Source organism: the organism of the source record quoted next, unplaced genomic scaffold (assembly GCF_019419815.1).
Source record: "Pyrus x bretschneideri cultivar Hongxiangsu unplaced genomic scaffold, Pyrus_bretschneideri_v1 Contig53, whole genome shotgun sequence".
NCBI lineage: Eukaryota > Viridiplantae > Streptophyta > Magnoliopsida > Rosales > Rosaceae > Pyrus > Pyrus x bretschneideri.
In genome coordinates, this window is record NW_025999791.1 from 2,621,914 (window position 1) to 2,641,709 (window position 19,796).

General features: G+C 37.0%; 2 protein-coding genes and 1 long non-coding RNA gene across 3 annotated transcripts; all 3 read right to left on the reverse strand.

Moving 5' to 3' along the window:
• Positions 1-1,481: 1,481 nt before the first annotated feature.
• Positions 1,482-2,894, reverse strand: LOC103952733 (uncharacterized protein At5g39865). Its single transcript, XM_009364401.3, has one exon. The coding sequence runs from the start codon at positions 2,554-2,556 to the stop codon at positions 1,681-1,683; it is 876 nt and encodes a 291-aa protein (XP_009362676.2). The 5' UTR covers positions 2,557-2,894; the 3' UTR covers positions 1,482-1,680.
• A 1,450-nt stretch (positions 2,895-4,344) lies between these two features.
• LOC103952734 (putative phosphatidylglycerol/phosphatidylinositol transfer protein DDB_G0282179) lies at positions 4,345-7,148 on the reverse strand. The gene is made up of 4 exons (XM_009364402.3): positions 6,846-7,148; positions 6,302-6,403; positions 5,981-6,141; positions 4,345-4,630 (listed from the first exon to the last, which is right to left on the reverse strand). Exons 1-4 carry the CDS (start codon positions 6,940-6,942, stop codon positions 4,523-4,525), a joined length of 468 nt encoding a protein of 155 aa, XP_009362677.2. The 5' UTR covers positions 6,943-7,148; the 3' UTR covers positions 4,345-4,522.
• Positions 7,149-11,538: 4,390 nt separating this feature from the next.
• Positions 11,539-13,864, reverse strand: LOC125470824. The gene is made up of 3 exons (XR_007253208.1): positions 12,873-13,864; positions 12,633-12,743; positions 11,539-12,518 (listed from the first exon to the last, which is right to left on the reverse strand). It is a non-coding gene; the product is annotated as an uncharacterized LOC125470824 (long non-coding RNA).
• Between the last annotated feature and the right edge of the window lie 5,932 nt (positions 13,865-19,796).

The window sequence follows — 19,796 nt, forward strand, 5'->3', positions numbered from 1 at the left end:
CAAGTTGTAGAGTCTTGATAATATTGCAATTCCCGAACATTATTTGACAACACTTAGAATTATCTCCACCAATCCTTCTACCGCCAAAATTCATCACCACCAAGTCTTATTCAAATTAGGATTTTGAATCTGATTGCTTTAGATGATAAATTCAATCTTCATCCATAAACCAATCATGATACTTGGAAACCTTTATCCAAAGATCAATCCTGATGCTCAAAAAGTTTTACCTCATCTAAGACTCGGCTACTCCATCAGCACAGCACTATTGGGCTAAGACTCATAACCTCCTTTCTCGGTGGACATCAATCAACTGGGCCCAAACATCAATTTGCCCGAATTGTGGATTCTAGGCCTAAACATTGATTCGGCCGAAATGTGAATTTCAGACCCCAAATCTCTAACCCTTAGAGATTATCTAATGCATGCAAACTAGCCTAGGCAAAAGTGTAACTTAGCCTCAAATGACAAAATTCAATTTCTAATGAGCTATATCTAGCCTAGGCTAAACTAGCCCAAGGCTCTTCAAAGAGCCAATTTAACCTTGGCTGTTGAAGGGTCAATTTAGGAAAAAATTGATAGTCAATGAGAATAAGTCATCTGTCACCATTTAGTCTCTAACCTCTCACACTATCAAAACAACAAAATTATGAGAGCACTAGATTTCACGAATATTAATATTTTGAGAGGCCAAATAAAGCCTCTAGGCCCTAACCTTTGCCATTTCCACCAGACTTGCGAGGAAAAATTTATATTATTGTATTAAAAATAAAATAATTATATGCTTCCCTTTAACATAAAGTTCGTTGGCCTGAATGGTTCATTACTATGAGCCCACAGCACCCTTTAGTACATAAACTTTTTAATACCAATCAAAGACTTTCTGTCCAAAGTTTACGAAGAGCCATGTGCACGGTCTTCCGTAGCCCATCATTTCAGAACACAATTATAACTTTCATCTACTAAGCTACCTTAATTAGCATAATTAAATACTAAACACTACCGTAGTATGACATAATCGAAGGGGAAATTCGAAGGAGACTCTTAAAAGTGAGATTTTCTATGAACTTTCTGTGGTGACCTCATATTTTTTGTACAATGTTTTATAATGTTGGCACGAAAATTAACGTTAAACTGTGAAGTGATAGAAAATGCATGAAAAATTCCACTTTGAGAATCTCCTTGGCATTTCAACAGATGCGGTGTTGTTCCTTTGCGTCCGAGGGCTATTGTTGAAGACATTCGGTGGATCTCTTCCCTCTAGTATACATATTTTTTTACGCCAGTTTTTTAGACAAGCAAATTTTCTTTCGGATGTGATGACTAATTTAGGCCGCTCTACTAGAGAATGCAAATCGCTAGCGCCCGCGGTGCACCTGCTTTTTTGTTTGACAACTTGGCTCTGGTTGTACTCGTGATTTCTCTCCTTCTGACGATTTTTGCTCATAAAAACTGCTGTTTTGCAGTTGTTTTGGTTCCAAACTGGAAACGAAAACTTTTCCATATGAACAAAACATTCCAAATATTGCAATCTACCATATATATCAGACCTACAGCTGAAATTCTACAACATCAAATTGTTAGTTCTTCATATTTCGGACAAGCTAATGCATCACAAACACTAAGCGTTTTACAACTCGACAAGTTATAACACGAAAACAGGAAACACCGGTTAAATTTTCAGCAGCAGATGGAGCACTTGATCAAACCATTTTCGTTGCACTCCGGACATCTAATGCACAACTCATCGTTTTCGTGATCACCATCCGTGAAAACTTTGCGACTGCCATTGCAATTGAAGCACACAACGAAGCGCACGTTGGCACAGCCAGTGCATGGGGAGCTAGACAGGTCAATTGGGATTCCTTCGAAGAGCTTTTTCAGCTTGCCTTGCTCATGAAGTGCTGTAACTTCTTCAGCTCCACCAATGTACCTTCCCTTGATGAAAAGCCTCGGAGGGATCACTCTACTGCCAAATATCCTCCACAATTCTTCCCTGAATTCCATGTGCATCGAAAGGTCCCTTTCATACACCGGTACCTTGAAACTCTCCAGCAAAAACCGGATTGCCTTGCAGTCCTCGAACGTTTTCCTAACCCCTGTCACGCTTGTTGAATATAGAACGACACAATCGCCTCCTCCTGGCGGACACTTTTCCTCGAAATCTAACAAAGACGGAAGTTCATCATCATTCTCTGCATCATGAAAAATGTCATCCTCCATAACTGTTTCTTTGGTTTCCATTGAGGGCGGTGTAATATTCTCCTTACAGACATTAGAACCGAGTCCCGTATCTCCATCTTTGAGTTCTTTAAATGCAAGCTCCGCCGATAGAGTGTTCTTCTTCTGACAATCTTCATTTTTGCGAACGAGCTGAGACAGTGTTTGATGGTTCGGATTGGAAAACTTTTCCGTAGGATCGAGCTGAAAGAGCAGGCCATGTTTCAAAGTGTTAATTGTTGGGATGGACTTCAATTTCTTGAGAAACTTTCCTCTCATTCCTTTCATCCCAGACTTCTGTTTTGGTTCTTGGAGTGGCATGTGATATGATCGCATTGAGATGATCGCAAAGAGTGGGAGAGGATAAAAGGAAGAGTGTTTTGGGGTGAAAAGGACTGGTCAGGAGATTGAATGTCCCTAGTTGATGACATTTTCCCTTTTGGTTTCCAGTTGCTCCAAAGTGACAATTGAAAAAGTTAAGTGTTGGGATGCTTTTGAGAATTTTTGGTGGGTGGCTGGGGCACCCCCTCCTCCTCCATTAGAGCTAATTGACCCTTCACCAAATATCTTTCATGATTTAAGTGGTCTACTTGTGATCAATTCCACCACATAATGCGTACAGTGAATCAATCAAATACTTGTTGATGGAAGGACTTACGTACACCCCTCATGACGCAGTTTTTCGGGTCAATAATACAATTTAACTTCTCACATGGCGAGAGGTGATGGGTTGTGGACAACACCACCTTGGTATCTCCGTCTCCACTGCATATGTACTTACGATGAACGAATATGTTGGATATTCATTCCTTGACATATCCTAGGTTCAGTAACGCAAGAAACGAAGAAAAAAGTGGATCCCATGTTGGAATAGGTATGCCATACTTAAAATAATTCAAGATCACCATTTAGGGTTGTTTATCTCGTACCTAAATAACCAGGTACCATGTGTAAGAATGTAAACGTACCCTAACAACCTTTTTATTTTGTTTTTAATTAGCACATACAGTGTACTGTATCTCTAACAAAATAAAGAACAAATGTCACTAGACCAAATAATTATGAGCGTAAACTAGTTGGTCATGTGTCACAAGACAGAAATTAATTCCGGGGAGACAGGGTGTGCCAATTTGGCCATGATTGAATCTCAAGTGAGCAAAAGCAAAGCTTTCCTTTTCCTCTTTTTATCAGTTAGGAGGAACCCCTCGAGATAACAGCTAAAGTGCGGCTCAAACTTTTTGTACGCGCAATCACACCCAACCATGATGATACCCATCATGTTCAGCTCAGAACCCTCCACAAATTGTGCTAATTATAAAATTAACCATCAAGAATATCCTCACAACAATGTAATTTGCTTGTAAACTATTTGTTTGCAAGTCACTAATGCAAGGATACATGAGTTCATATCATTTGGTATAGGGGAAATATCAATATATGTCTCCTCACGTGACACGTTAGAAAGCGAGAGTACATGTATAAACCCGGAGTAACCAAGTTTATCGGCTCATTGATAGAGAATAAAGTATAAACCAGGAATACCTAAGTTTTCGGAGAGAGGATGAAAGGTTATAGCCCGGTATACGCTCTAGGGCACATCAGAGAGAGGCTAGGGGTATAAAACTGGTATACCGAAGTTTTTCGGCATGTCTGAATGAGAGAGAACAGGATTGGGTACAAACCTGGTATAGCTAAGTTTTTCCCTTGGGCAATAGACATCATGCGACTATGTGATCAGGCACTTCAAGGAGGTTGTTTTCGGCCGGGACCTGTTGGGTTGGGCTGCTGGACCATATAAAGCATCCATAAAGCCAACCCAGTAAGTAACTAGGGGTACCGTGACAGGCGTCTGCAATCCAATTGTGTTTTGGACATCAATACAAGAGTAAAGACTCCAAACTTGAGACCTCCTCTGACATCGGGAAGAATTTTACCACCAAGACCAAGAACAAGTTCTCCCGCCAATTCACTAAATTACTATATGGTGTTTGAAACACCTATACAAAGTTTCTGAATGAAGGCACTCTGGAGCTATTCAATGAGTTGGCAGATAGAACGAGCCGGAAAAAAAATGCTTATCATCCTAAGATCACACTCTATCATATATACTGTAACAAGATGTCATATTTTAAATCATGTTCCCTTATCTTTCAATAGTCTCAACAAGAAGTAGATGGAACGATAATAATATACAGATCACAACATACCAGTGAAGTTAAAAGTATGGAACGAGATAATTCTTCTTCCATGCTGTATAACATAGTTTAGACAGGTATACTAAAAGACAAAATATTTGATGCACTTAACTATCAGCCACAGATGATGCAAACCCGATGTCAAAATCGAAGGCAATGCATGTCAGCTCATGGTTGTTTCCGTCATACAGCCTCATTTTAAGAGAGTACGAACCCTGCATTTTGACGAACTTGGTCAGAACACAAAACATAGTAGACAAATATAAACAAAGAGATTACAGAAGTGGCAAAGTTGATGGGGACAGGGTGATTAAAAAACAATTTGAAAATCCAAGAGGAAACAAATCAAACACAACGCAGTAGCAATTTGATTTATGAATCAGAATCACGTATAATCCATATACAGATTATCAAAGCATTATACCATGAGCTATTTTCTACTGGTTTTCTGCAACTAAAATTGGAAATGCATTAGCAACATGCCAACATGGATGATCATAGTAACTTTGGCACCAAAGGAATGTAATATATGAAGCATTGAAGCTTGAGACTCAACTAGACTCTATTAGACCAACTCTGAAATAACTCTTGATAGCAATATCTTATAACTGACCTGAAGTACTTTATGATAAGTAAGCGGAAACTGAATTAAATATGCCCAAGAGAAAAATAGCAGCATAATGGATTTCAGAAATAACGTACTTCTTAGACAACTTAACAGTTTTGCAAAATTGAGGGGTAGATGAACAAAAAAAAAAAAAAAAAAAAAACCAGATTAAGTTAACTATTCTTTATGTATTAGCGACAACTTGGTTACAAAATAAAATCGTCATTGAATTCCTAAGACTAGGCTCATTGGTATACATTCATCAATAGGCCTCCTTGGTTCAAATAAGTATATCTTCCAGGGTTATTTGGGAGTTGGTCAGAGAGCCAACAAGCCTCTGGTGCAATCAAAATAGTGTCAATCCAATAAAAATCAATGTTGGAATGTAAGACAGTTTTGTTGGTTTAAGAATAGACCAATTAATTTTTTTAGCTTGGTCACCAAGAAGAAGGGGTAATATTACACATGCAAAGACAGAGAGAAAAGAGTAATGTACTGCTAGAAGCCTAGAAGAAGACGAGACAGAAGTGGGGACATGAATTTTGACCACAGCGAAGAACAACTTTCTTGGTTTTATGTCCATTTTTTCGCACTACACAGAATAAGCACGATGAGGAAGATTGGCAAACAAACAACACTTTCCAAGCATGTATTCAATAAAGTGATCACATGTGCACCATGGTTACCAAATGTGATAATTGCACCTTTGCATTACTTAGAATATGACATTTGACTGTATGCATCCTTTTCTAATGTGACAATCTAACAGTTAAGCATAAACTATTTCATTGTACTCAAAAAATTCAGGTGGGATCAACTTAAACTTTGTATTGGCCGAAACAGATACCAACAGTTAAACTCATAGGCTTATTCAAGTTTGTAGGGACAACTCACAAGTAACACCGAAAACCTATATGATATAATAAGTATATTGGCAAGGAGGACTAGGAGGACTTACAGGTGGAGTATATCCGGGTAAATCTTGTGAGTGGGCAATCACAAAATCACCAGTTGAAACAGGGCAAGATGTTTCCGCACAAAGGTCATGAGTCTCACTGTGGATGTGCCAACCAAAGTATGAAACCTCAATCACCAATTTCCCTCCAGAGATTGATGCACCTGTTACCACATATAGGAGTTTACTCTAGTTAAAACTAAACTCCCAAAAGGTCTTCAAACAGTGTTCGATTATCCTATTCGTTTTTGCGTTTATCCAATGACAATTACATGTAAACAAAAACTCACTCGAAAAGTTTTAAGTGTGAGATAGAACTAGGACCTGCAGTTGCAGAAATGCTGAAGCTGGCAGGCTTGCCTCTCGCCACAGGGTAAGGATTAATGTCAACCGCAGAGACCTTGACATCATAGTCAGCCTTCTTATCTGAATATATTCTAAAAATCCGCTTAAGTTGCATTTAACCAACATCAGTATAACAAGAACCAAACAAACCATAACAAAATTCGACACCGAAACACCATTCGATTGAATACATAAATCCAATACCAAAACTATCGAAAGAGAAAAAAAAAGAAGCAGATTTTATAATGCATATCAAAGATGTTAACTTTGTCTAATCAGCTAGAGAGTGTAGATGCATATACATAGTAAAGATTCCTTCTTGTTGTCATTGTATCAACAACAGAAGAACCCAAATCGTATTTGACTACAAACAATGAAACAATCAGTTGAATTACTATAAAAAGTGGAAAATTTTCGATTTTCTCAGGAAACAAATAGAGAATGGAAAACTTGTTCCGAAAGTGAAGTATCATGCTTTCATAAATTAAAGGAAAAGAGAAGACGGTAAGAGTGAGAAACCCACCGCAGTAGTTGACGTCCTTGGCGTGGATGAGAGGGGCAACCAGACAGAGAGAAATTAGGATGATGAGGGGGACGATGGACTTCAACTGAAGAGCCATATCTTCACAGATTGCGTCGCTCCGATTCGATTTAACAATATTATCTGTAAATTTTGTGAGAAATTAGGGTTTAAAAAAGTATACGACAGATGAGAGAGAGGAATTTGGATGAAGGAAGGAAGGAAGGAAGGTGTAGGATAGCTAAGAAGAGAAGTTGAAGAACGAAGAAGTAGTCCGAAGGAGCGACGACTTTTTGGTGGAGAAAGACAGATGAACGGTAGTTGGAACCAATTAAAGATTTCTTATTTACGTTTTTCTTCGCTGGCTCGGACTCTATTTAAAAACTTCAACTATTTTCTTTATATTTTCTTTTGTTTTGGTTGAAACAATTTCTCTCTTTCGTTAGAGCATTTATTTATGAGAGGTGCAAAATGTCTTAATATGTATTTTATGTTTTTTTGTTGGTTCGAAAACTCTCAAATAAAGAGATGCAAACTATTCATTTCGGATGAAAAATATAAATAAGGATGTGATATCCACATATCCCATTTTACTTTTCATATATTTTTTTTTAATTTTCGGTTGTTGGAGAAGATGAATTGAAAAAGATCAATGGACAGAAATTATCAAGGGGTGTGAGAGAAGTAAAATGAGGTGTCTGGATAACATATCCCTATAAATAAAAGCTTAAATCACATCTTTTGATTAGGGGTGGGCACGGGCCGAGCCGGGCTCATATTTGGAGGAAGCTAATCCTACCCGTTTTAAAATGTAACATGACGGGGCGGGCTGGGTAGAGGCATTTTGAGTTTTGGAACCAGACCTAACTCGACCTATTTGAAATGGGCCGGTTTGAGATGGGTCCACGGGTCCAACTTTTTTTTTTTTTTCTTTTTTCAGAAATAACATTTTTCAAAGCTGCACTGCATTGCACAGCAGAAAATACATTTTTCTTTAAATTACAAGAGCTGTTTCACAACACAAACATATTACAGTAGCATTCATGAAAACATGGGGCTAGAAAGGTAACTCCCAATCGATCCCTTAACGAAACTTTGAAGAAAATTTTTTTCTTACAAAACTATTAAACTGAACGATGAAGAAAGACTTTTATGTACATAGGCAAGAAAAACCAGAAAATGGTTTTATCATTTTTCACTTGTAATATTGCTTCCTCTCATGGTTGAATGTTTCCACAAATTGAAAAATATGTCAGTGAATTATTCAAAATAGCCAACAGTGGAATGAAAACGATACGAAAAACAAATGAAAGGGATATTCAATTTCAATTTCAATTTTGATCCTATTGTACCAAACAGTGAAAACAAAATTAAAGAACAGACACATATATATCAAATGCATACAATTCCATCCTCACAACCTTCATGGTGACATCAACAAATCTTGTATTCCCCAACCAAAAATTTAGAACCCTGAACAAAATCTATGCCATTCTTGATTCAAAAACCCTAAATTCCTAAACCAAAAATTCACATAAATAACAAATGCCTAATTTAAAAATTACCTAAAATTATAGCAAGTGATGGCAGTGATGGGGTGATGATGATCGCAATGGTAGTGCTGTCGTCTAGGAATCGAGATGGGTGGTGCCAACGAGGAGGAGAGAATCGAAGATGGGTTGTGCCTTCGTGGTCTAGGACTTAGGTGCTTTGGGATATCATCAAGGAGGAGAAAAGGGTGGTGTTGTGATGGTGGTCGTGACGACGGTGAGAAGAGTGAATACAGAGTCGCAAATGGTGATGTCATTGAGGAGGAGAAGATAGAAGAGTGTGGGTGGTATGGACTTGGGAGAGAGGATGGAGTCCAGAATCTAGATGGACCAGAGTAAGGAGAATTAACGGGCCGGTTCAGGGCCCCGTTATTCTTAATGTTAAGACTCGGTCTGCCTCTAAAATACTAAGGCCCCGCCCCGCCCCACCTTGCTTATTCTAAAAAAAAAATTGGACCCGCCCCGTACCCGACCCGAACCTGGTCTACCCGCCCCGACCCACGGTTCCTCTACCCGTTTGCCCACCCCTACTTTTATGGTAAGTTCTGTCAATTAAATAGATAAAGTCCCAAACGTACATTTATCCTATTCGAGTAAAACTTGATGAGTCCATATTATACCATATATTTTATCCTATTCTTAGTTATATCTTAGTTATAGTTTATTGGTTATTTTCGTAGAATTTTGATATTTTGTTATATATTTTCAATGTAGGGCATTCGACTTTCTCTGGAGCAAAGAGTGAATAAATAGATGAATTTTTGAGTGATTCAAATTGGAGGATGTTCGTGACCCTTTCAAGATGATTGTATCAAAGTTTTAGATTTTTCTACCAAGCCGTTTGACCGTGGCAAATAAATAAAGGCCCAGCGCTTAGCTTTTCTAAATTGACATTTCTAGACGTTTTGGGCATTTTGGAGGTCAAGATGGCATATTTTAAGGAATATTCCCTTGATGATTTGTAGGGTACATCTCCAGCTTTCAAAAGAGACCTTTTGGGACCAAATTGGAGTTAATTTGGTTGGTCGAAAGACTTATTTTATGAGAAGTTCGAATTTTAGTTCAAATGGGAAACCTTTTGTTTTATATTTTATTATTTTATTATGTTTTCTAGTTTTATTCTAAAGACCTTTTAATAGGGTTTTATTTTGTAGTAGTATAAATAAAGATATTTAGCCATTAGGGTTTTGGGAAAAGGAGAGGAGGAGAACGCATGCACTATTTTGGATAAGTTTATTTTCTAGGTGTTTTCTATCCTTGTTCTTAATAATATTTTGTTTTATGATTGTTTGTAACTAGTTTATTTTGCTAGGGCGAAGCCATGAGCCTTAGCATGAATATGTGTTTTTATTAATTTGCTTATGAATAGATGCATGCTTGCTTTGAATTATTAATCACTGCGATTAAACTATTTAATTGTCATAGTGATTCGCGACCATTAGGGTTTTTAGACAAGTAATTTGATGTAATTTATGTTGCAACATCACCCTGAAATTGAGGAAGGCTTCTTGTGATTAGTAATTGTAAGTTCACTTAAGGCGAACATCAGGCTCTTAAGGGTTGCATACTTTTTCAAAGGGTTTTCACAAAACTTAATGGGTCTTGCATGTTTATATTTGATTTGAACATCATAGACGAGTTATATGTTAGATATACATTTTCGCTTGAACATCACGAGGAAATTATGTATTAGGAAAGCCTAACCTTCAAAGCATATATGTAGAAATTTATAAGTAATTGGTAGAATTACATAGGATTGTTAATGGTGACGGCAAAACCCTAGTGTTTAAATTGTTTTTCAAAACCTTTGTCTTTTGCTTTCTTTACCTTGTCAATTATTTAATTATTTTTATTTAAATTCGTTTCTATTATTTTAAATTACAAAATCAACATTTTTGAAACTTTGTTCTAAATAATTAGCTAAGGATTAGTATAAATACAAATTATTCAATCAATCCCTGTGGAAAACAACCTTGCTTGAGCTACTATACTACGATAACCTTGTACTCTTGCAAGTATTTTTAAGTATTTTTATTTCTACTTTTATTGGTGGAAAAAATCCCATCAAAACTCACATTTACATTTCCTGAAAATGTAAAATGAAATATAAAATTAGTGTTGCATATCAAATTTGCATATCCTCATTGGAAATGCCTTACTAAAAAGAAGGAATATATACCATTTGAATATTGATCTTCCAACCTTCATAGAGGTTTTTTGTCCGTGTTAGGTTTTACATGGAGTTTTTGTTTCAATAAAAAATACATGGAGTTTTTATTTCAGTCATGTTGAAGTTTTATTTCAGTCATATGACTACCTTTCCATTATTAAATTATCACTCAACATTGCATCAGAAGTTATGTATATATTTGTCACGTGTACAATACGTGAACCACTTGAAAGGATAAAAACAACATTAAGTGCACATAGACGAGTAATTGCTAGCATTCCCTTTTATGTTTAAGTGTCTTGCATTCCTCTTCTGTTTTATGTTAGATTCTCTTAAAGGTGAATTCGAACCAAATTATTATGGTTAAATTATTATGAGACTTAATTCATCCATCTACCCTTTAGTACAGATAATATCGTATGTATTAAAAAAATGTCTAGCATCTTGCAAGTCCCATATCATGGGAACGAGTACATGGCATGGGACGAGAGAGAAGTAGTAATACTCTTGGGGGAATATGCGTTAGTAATGTGTAAATAGACGATCAGGCTCCACCGGCTGGCTGAAATAAAAAAAATCACTTGACTGATAAAACATATTATTCCGTTGATGCGTATAGTTTGTTAACGATTGCATTCATTTCTGATTGTTTTGATTGGAGAGGGACGTGCGCATCTCTCGTTCCACAAGTTTGTAAGCGTCGCCAATTAAATTTTGTTTCTTTCACACATAGGGATTGATTTTCTTTTCCTAAATGACTAGATAGATTTCCAATTATTTGGATTAATATAGTATTTCAAATTGGTATGAAAAGGTCTTAATAAATAGTTTAATGTCGTCTTAATTAGTTTGGGATTGAAACTTTAAATGAATCATGATACTTAACACACATAGTTAGATTGAAATTGTGTATCAGTTTCCTATTTTAATAGGGAAATCCAAGGGTTGTTTCAATATAAATAGTGGTCAGTACTCATAAAATAACACGCTCACTCGTTATTGTACTTAGACTATTAAGATTGACAGTACTACATGATAGAGAAAAAACCTCAAAGTAAAGTAGAAAGATAGACACCCAGGATTTACGTGGTTAGACAATTTATGCCTATGTCCACAGGGCAGCGAGCAATCTTCCAATCAAAATAAAGGGTACAAAAAGAATAATCTTACCAAACCAAAGACAAGGCTTGATGAAGCTTTGCATCATCCAACGAGAAATGAAATGTTTGGTGATGCTTAATGACATTTGGAGTTGTGACGCATGGAACTCTTTGAAATCTAGATTTCCAATAGATGCAGAAATAAAAGCCAAATACTACTCACCAGCCGTTGCTCAAAAGTAGCTCCCTTTACAAACATAAATGGTTTGAACCACAAATCTCGTCTACAAAGTAAAGATGAAAGCTGGAAGCTTTTTCAGAAGATAGTAACGGAGTGTACAAGTAATTTCTCACTCGGCTCTACTATGCTTTCTAGTTTTATCATTGTTTTGTTTTTTGTCTGTGAAATATGCTTAATTTTCTTATTTATTAAGCAGTGTTTGAAGTCCAAATGGTCCCCATACAGATCTAAGCTTTTTATTTATTTTTGTTCAGTAATTATTGTCTCCAATTATTACTTGTATTAAGTTTGGGGGTGATCTCACAGATAATACATGCATGCCATACTCATGTACATAAATTTACATATCCAACATGGATTCCAGCAGAGATGAGGATTTATACCTTTCAAATCTGAAGCCGCTGCAACTTGGAAGCGTGTTTGTCTTTTTGTCAAATGAATCTGCAGCTTGAGCAATTTTTCTCTCGGATATATCACGAATCCGAGTGTCCTAAGTGATTTCACACAGATCGGAGCTCAAACACATTAACACATGATATGTTACCTTCTTTTTACATGGATTCTTTGTCATTGAGCGGTTCTCCTTTGTTTTTTGTTTGGTTACCACCAATGGATCTGGGAATGTTCGACACAAGATGGCAGTCTACTTAGTTGTCTCACAAGATCCGTAAGTAATTATTCATGTCATGCATAAACAAAGATCGAAGAAGGGGGAGGAAGACATTTTACCTTTTATTTTGGATCCATGCCTCATGTGCTTTATCTTCCAGTTCACAACGGATCTGTGCAGTCCGAGCATTTCCTTTGTTATGCCGTTATCCAAGACGTCGGAGTCAGATCCTGTGCATAAATCAGAATATGGATGGGTGTTATTTTATTTTCCTTCGACTTTTGGTTATGATCATCAGTGAAAAATGGAGTGCAGTTATTATAATCAGAGATGGGGTTTGGAGGAGACTAAGTTTTTACCTGCAGATGGGAGGATTCTTGGACGATTGGCTATGGATTTGTGAAGATTGGGTGTTGGTGTGTTTCTCTTGTTGTGGATCCGAGAGCTCGCGTAGAAAAAAATGCGTGCATGTGTTAGTTTGTTGACTTTTCCATAAAAATAAACCCAATATAACTCAATGGCAACCATTAGAGATTTTTACTTGGGGTTTGTTTTTATTGGGATTGCTCTTCCGTCGGAGTCTGCACTTGTTTATAGACTTGTGCACGCAATGGAGGCGGTGTGATTTCAGTTGCAGAGAGCATGGTTTGTAGCTTGACTTTGGAGAAATAACGAATATGGAGGAGCGGCTAAGAGTGAAGGGTTTGTGTTGATGTGAGAGAGGAGGGTAAAGCATTGAAGTAGAAATGGAAGATGAGGTGCGGCTAGGGTTTTCATTACAAGGAAACGAGAACTTTGTATTTTAGGGAGAGAGAGACCTCTCTCGGTTTCTAGAGAGAGAAAGGCCTAGGGTTCCTAAATATTATCAGAAATGAGAGAGGGTTTTTTTTTTTTTTTTTGAAATAGAGAAATGGAGAGCCGTTTGGCTTTGGGCTCGAGATTAGATTGAAATTGCGTGTCAATTTCCTATTTTAATAGGGAAATCCAAAAGTTGTTTCAATATAAATTCTAGTTAGTGCTCATAAAATAAAACGCTTGCTCGTTACTGTACTTAGATTGTTAAGATTGACAGTACTACATGATAGAGAAAACACAAAGTACAGTAGAAAGATGGACACCAAGGATTTACGTGGTTCGACAATTTGTGCCTATGTCCACATGCAGCGATCAATCTTCCAATAAAAAATAGTGGGTACAACAAGAATAATCTTACCAAACCAAACACAAGGCTTGATGAATACAAGAAAGTATAACATACTTTTACTGTGTCTCTAGAACAATTGACAATGTACGAAGTTTGCCTTTAAGATGCTTTCACATAAGATCATGGAGACGTTCCAACTTGAACTTGCAAAGTGAATACATTCTTCCGACTTGAACCAATTAAGCACTCATATGCTATGTCTTCTATCTTTTTATTTGCATATGCTGATATAAAACCTTCAGCCATCCATAATTTAGTCAATTGTTCCACCAGTATTTCACAGTCCTCGGGAAAAGAGGTCAATGGCTTTTGTTTGGGGTTTTGACATAAACCCTATCACTTTCATCTTTTCTTAACTGATTATTAGCGTATCGTTCATTTTTTGTTTTGGGTATTTTTTTGTTTCATGTACAAGTTCCTAAAATCATGTTGGGAGGTTTGGAGTTGACCCCTTGGAGTTTTAGGTCTGCTACCTATTCGAACTTGCTCTGTGTTTGTAGTTAGATATTTAGTCTTATAACTTGTTATGTATGCACAATGACGATTTGATATGCTTTCGCTTCTTCGTTGTTGGACTCTCTCTCATTTGCGGAGTTTTAATTCTTCTCAGTTTCTAACCTAGGAATTTTCTTTCTTGTTTTGTAGTGTGTAGTTGAGTTAATTAGAGGTTTCAAAAGAAGAAGCTAGTTTTAGTTTTGTATTTCTTCCCCTTCTTTTGGCAAGAAGATCAGAAATATGGCTAAGGAAGTCATTTTAAGGGTAATTCGAGCACTCAAAGGCCCCATCCTTAGGGAAGTGAAGTTTGAGTGGTGTCAACCATTTCTGAATGCAGAACATGAGCTATTTTTTATAGAAGGCTTTCTGAAAAACGTGGATGCAAGACAAGTAGAGCAGGAATCAGTACGCATTTTGGTTGAGTATTTGGTGAAAGAAGAAAAACTTAACCGAGTTGTTTCCATGTGAGGAATGAGAGGATTTGGAAAGATCACTTTTGCAAAACGAGTTTATCATCATAGTAAAGTTAGAGGTTACTTTGATGACTTTTCTTGGGTGTGTGCACTGGTCAAATAAGAAAGTCTGGGTTTTCTTGGATGTCTGTACTTTCCTATTTGACATTATTCAGTACACACCCAAGAAAACCCATCAAAGTAACCTCTAACTTTACTATGATGATAAACTCGTTTTGCAAAAGTGATCTTTCCAAACCCTCCCATTCCTCAAATGGAAACAACTCGGTTAAGTTTTCTTCTTTCACCAAATACTCGACCAAAATGCGTACTGATTCCTGCTCTACTTGTCTTGCATCCATATTTTTCAGAAAGCCCTCTATAAAAAATAGCTAATGTTTGGATCCAGAACTTGATGACTGACACCACTCAAGAACTTCACTGTCCTAAGGATGGGGCCTTTGAGTGCTCGAAGTACCCTTAAAATGACTTCCTCAACCATATTTCTGATCTTCTTGCCAAAAGAAGGGGAAGAAATACAAAACTAAAACTAGCTTCTTTTTTTGAAACCTCTAATTAACTCAACTTCAAACTACAAAGCAATAAAGAAAATCCTTGGGTTAGAAACAGAGAAGGATTAAAATAAAACATTCCGCAAATGAGAGAGAGTCCAACAATGAAGAAGCAAAAGCATATCAATCGTCATTGTGCATACGTAACAAGTTACAAGACTAAAGATCTAACTAGAAACATAGAGCAATTTCGAACAATTAGCAGACCCAAAACTCCAAGGGATCAACTCCAAACCTCCCAAAATGATTTTAGGAACTTGTACATGAAACAAAAAAACACCCATACCAAAAAAATGAGGAAGAGGATCCTCTCCTGAGCATAGGATGGGGATCCTCCTGACCACGAAATCCGGGTCGTTCAATTTTAATCCAACAGTTGCAATTATTATAACTTTTTAGGGGACTCCCTGTTTAGAGCCGTTGGATTAAAATTGAACGGCCCGGATTTTGTGGTCAGGAGGATCCTCATCCTGAGCTCAGTAGAGGATCCTCTTCCAAAAAATGAAGCATATAACTATGAACCACACCCTAATAATCAGTTAAGAAGAGAGAAAAGATGAAAGTGATAGGACAGAGAAGAAGAGAGAAAAGATGAAAGTGATAGGAGAGAGAAAAGATGAAAGTGATAGGGTTTAGGTTTGTGTCAAAACCCCAAACAAAAGCCGTGTTTTCTCCATTGACCTCTTTTCCCCGAGGACTGTGAAATACCGATGAAACAATTGACTCAATTATGGAGGCTGAAGGTTTTATATCAATCGAAGGAAACATGATACTTTCAAAATTGAAAAAAAAAAAAAAAAAAAAGAATAAAGAGAGAGACAAGAAGAAGCAAATTATGAAAATTTGAGCAAAAGGGACCAACGTATTGGGTTTCCCATAATTCTTTCAAATTAATCACCTTCAGAAAAAAACTGACCAACCACAAGTGTGCAAACGCAGACACTACAGAAAATTTCAACCTGCTATAGAACTGCAATGAGATCGAAACTTATTAAGTTATCCGGACAGCTCATTTATTTTTATGAATGCTAAAAAACCTTTAAACTAAAATTCATCCCAAACTGCGTACAATTACAGTGGCACGATCAATGACTGATCTCGGGTTAAAAGTTCCATCTTTCAATTAATGTACACACAATGCAAGAGTAACTGATAATACAAGGGATCAAGGACGGATCCACATAGGGACCAGGGAGGTCCCAGGACCCGTCGGCAATCCTAAATCATTGCTATAAATTTTCCGAGGACCCCTCGTACTCGAGCATGAGGTCTGTGTAGGTTGCAGTGGCTGTCTTCTTCTCGGAGAAGATGACTGCACACGGAGAAGAAAGAAATAGGGACCCTTCTTGCTTCTCTCCTCCTTGCTTCTACCATGGTCTCATTCATCGGTGCCACCCACTTCTCCTCCAACCTTTCTGTGTCGTCTGATGGGGGCAGTACATAAGCCCAAACTTTCCCAAATTATTTCAACCATCTTAGTAATTTTTCTTATGGGTGAAGTTTCCTTCATAAGGTTAGTAAGATGGATATGATCTGTCATGGGTTGGTGAAATTTGGTGGTGGAACTACCATGGCTTCGGGAGAATGGGGAGGGAGGTGGTTAGTGGAGGTATGACAGCTTTGTTCTTAGTGAGAGAGAAGGTGGATGTTTGGAAACTAGTAAAAGAGAAAAATGGTGTGTTTGGTTAGAAAGATAGTGGGAGTTTGGGGAGAGTTTTATTTGACCGGTGTTTTAATTTGCTATCCACACACCCCTTTTTACTTCATACACACCCTCTTAATTTGCGGCCGTTGGATCGACTGAATTAAAAAAGATCAAATGACAGAAATAAACAAAGGGTGTGTGAGACGCAAAAAGGGGTGTGTGAATAGCACACCCCTTTAAATTTAGTGGTTCATATTAAATAATCAATAACTTAGGTACTCCCTAGTAACTTATGAAACCTCGTAATGGACGCTTGAATTATGATTTTATAATTTGTAATATTGTTTTGCATATGATTTTTAAATGAAATGTATTATATTTAAATTTTCAATGTTATTTTTGTCTATAAATTTTTTGACTTTTATAATTGGGACCCTCCGAATTTAAAATCCTGGATCCGCCACTGCAAGGGATTAATGGACTACCCAAAGGTAATGTGCATTGACATCCCTATAAATACTGAAATAACCATGATCAAAGGAGCCGCTGGAGAGACAAGGATGAGATGGACTGCGGAGAGTATGAAGGGAAAGCCGGAGTCGAGAGATGAATATGGAGGTGAGAATCGACGAGAAGATAGGGGAGAATTGCGGAGAGTGAGAGCTGTATGAGTAGGGAGGATGGAGAGGAGGTGCGGCTTGGTGTGAGCATCTGGAGGTTTAAAGCGGTATTTATGGGGAAAAATAAGAAATCATAAAGATTGGATAAGGACACGTGTCATTGCATGAATGGTTGAAAATCTTAATAAAAATCTCAATAGATAAGGAGAGATTTTTTAATATGACTGTCACACGAGGTGGTACACCATATATCACTATACAAATAGTGTGATATATGTGTTAAAAAGTTAATAACTTAAAAAGTAAAATTTTCCACTACTTACATAAAAACACGTGGTGTACCACCTGTATTCTTGTCACAATAAAAAATTTCTCACAAATAAGGCTAATGAATAATGACATGTGACACTACATGAATGATCAAGAATCTTAACAAAAATCTAAGGGGATATTACTATTTACAAATATATGTTTTTATTTTTTATGCTTTGTTGGTCTTATCATATTCTTTATGTGACATTATCACTTCAAATTTTCGATGAAATTTTCAACCATTCTTGTCGCGCCATATGTCATTATCCATTAATAATCTCCGCTTAGAATTTTTATAATTTTTTTACCATTCACATTGCGTCATGTATCCTTATCTGATCTTTTAATTTTCTAATATTTTTTTTATACAAATCATTCAACTCATGTGTCAGTAGCGATGCCAAAAACTTGATGTATATTTAAAGTAACCTAAATAATAGATTAATTTAAACCAAATTAAACTCGCAAGCGCACGAATCAATTGTAGTAATATATGCAAATACGAGGTCGATCTCACAGGGATTGCTTTAACGCCAATTTAACCAAATAATCACGCTAGAATTAATTAAACAAATAAATGATATATAGATTGAATTGAATAATTGATTAAGACTATAATTAACAATAAAAGACAATTAACTAAAACAAACACACGACACAAGAAAGTCTAAGGTTATGAATCCACCAACAACAATCCTATTTACTTTTCCTAGAGCCAATTACTATCCAATTACCATGCCAATGTTAAAGGTTGTTCTTTCTAAGGTATGAATTAATTCGTAGTTAGGCATCAACTCTTATATCTCTACATGATAATTATATCCTATTGGTTAGGCATACAATTAAACGCATAAAAACTCATTAAGCATAGAAGAATCATGTCAACCAAGTAGGACTAGCTTGATATTGGTCATCTTCACTAGTTTGTCTACTCTTCTTAATCTTAGTTCCAATAAACCTAATTGATATTGGTCATCCTCATAAATTTATCTAAATCTCTAGATGCAAAATTCCTAAAAGTGATCAGTCATTAGAAACTCGAACCTAGAATAAAATATTGTTTGGGCCCAAAATGTTATTGGGCCAAGTGTAGGTTCGAAGCTTTTTCGAGTGTATTATGTGGCTGCCTGGTAGTTTCGGGCCGTTCAGCAAAGGTGGTCGAGTCATATCGCAAGGAGGAATAGTTCGAATAAGCAGGGGGTCAAAGAAGTCCTAATACGATAAGGGGTCCTAGTGCAATATGGATTCTCGACCAACATTGAATATGGCCTCAAAAAGGGGTGAGTTCAAAGTCCTCATAGGAGTAGGATTGGTCGAGGTAGAGTTGGAACAGAACAAGAAGTCCTAATCCAGATATGGTTTTAACTCGATCTCAAGGAGGATTTGTTGCTATAAATACAAGACATCATGCAACACTCAAAGATCTCCAACTCAACACATAATTGCCCTGTGCAACGCTCTCAAACAACTTGAGATTTTTTATTTTCTTTTTCCGCCAACACATCTTCAATTTGGATAAATAACACTGTGAAGGCAACCAGTGAACATCTTTAGTTTGGATAAACAACACTATCACCGTAAAATCAGTCGACCGTGAGGCACCTTCAGTTCGGATAAACAGCATTGCGTCGAGGCCAACTGATTACCTATCCAAGTCTCGGTCGAGAAGGGTTTCCGAATCCTTATTGGCAGAGGTCATCTTATTAGCCTTCTCGGCGAAGTAAGGTGTTACGAGTTACGACATTCGGCGCATTGAACGCCGAGTGATTTTATGATTGGATACTCACAAGTGAGTTTCAAAGTTCGACATTCTGACGGCCGAACTATATTTACCATCAAGACATACATCACCTTTGAATAGTTGTGTCCATATAGTCTAGTGTCGATTCGACATGCTTATACTCTCATGAATATAATCACTGTAACCGAACGTAGAACCAGCAGCCTTGTCTTCAAACTTGAGAATCCAAAGGCCGAGATTTG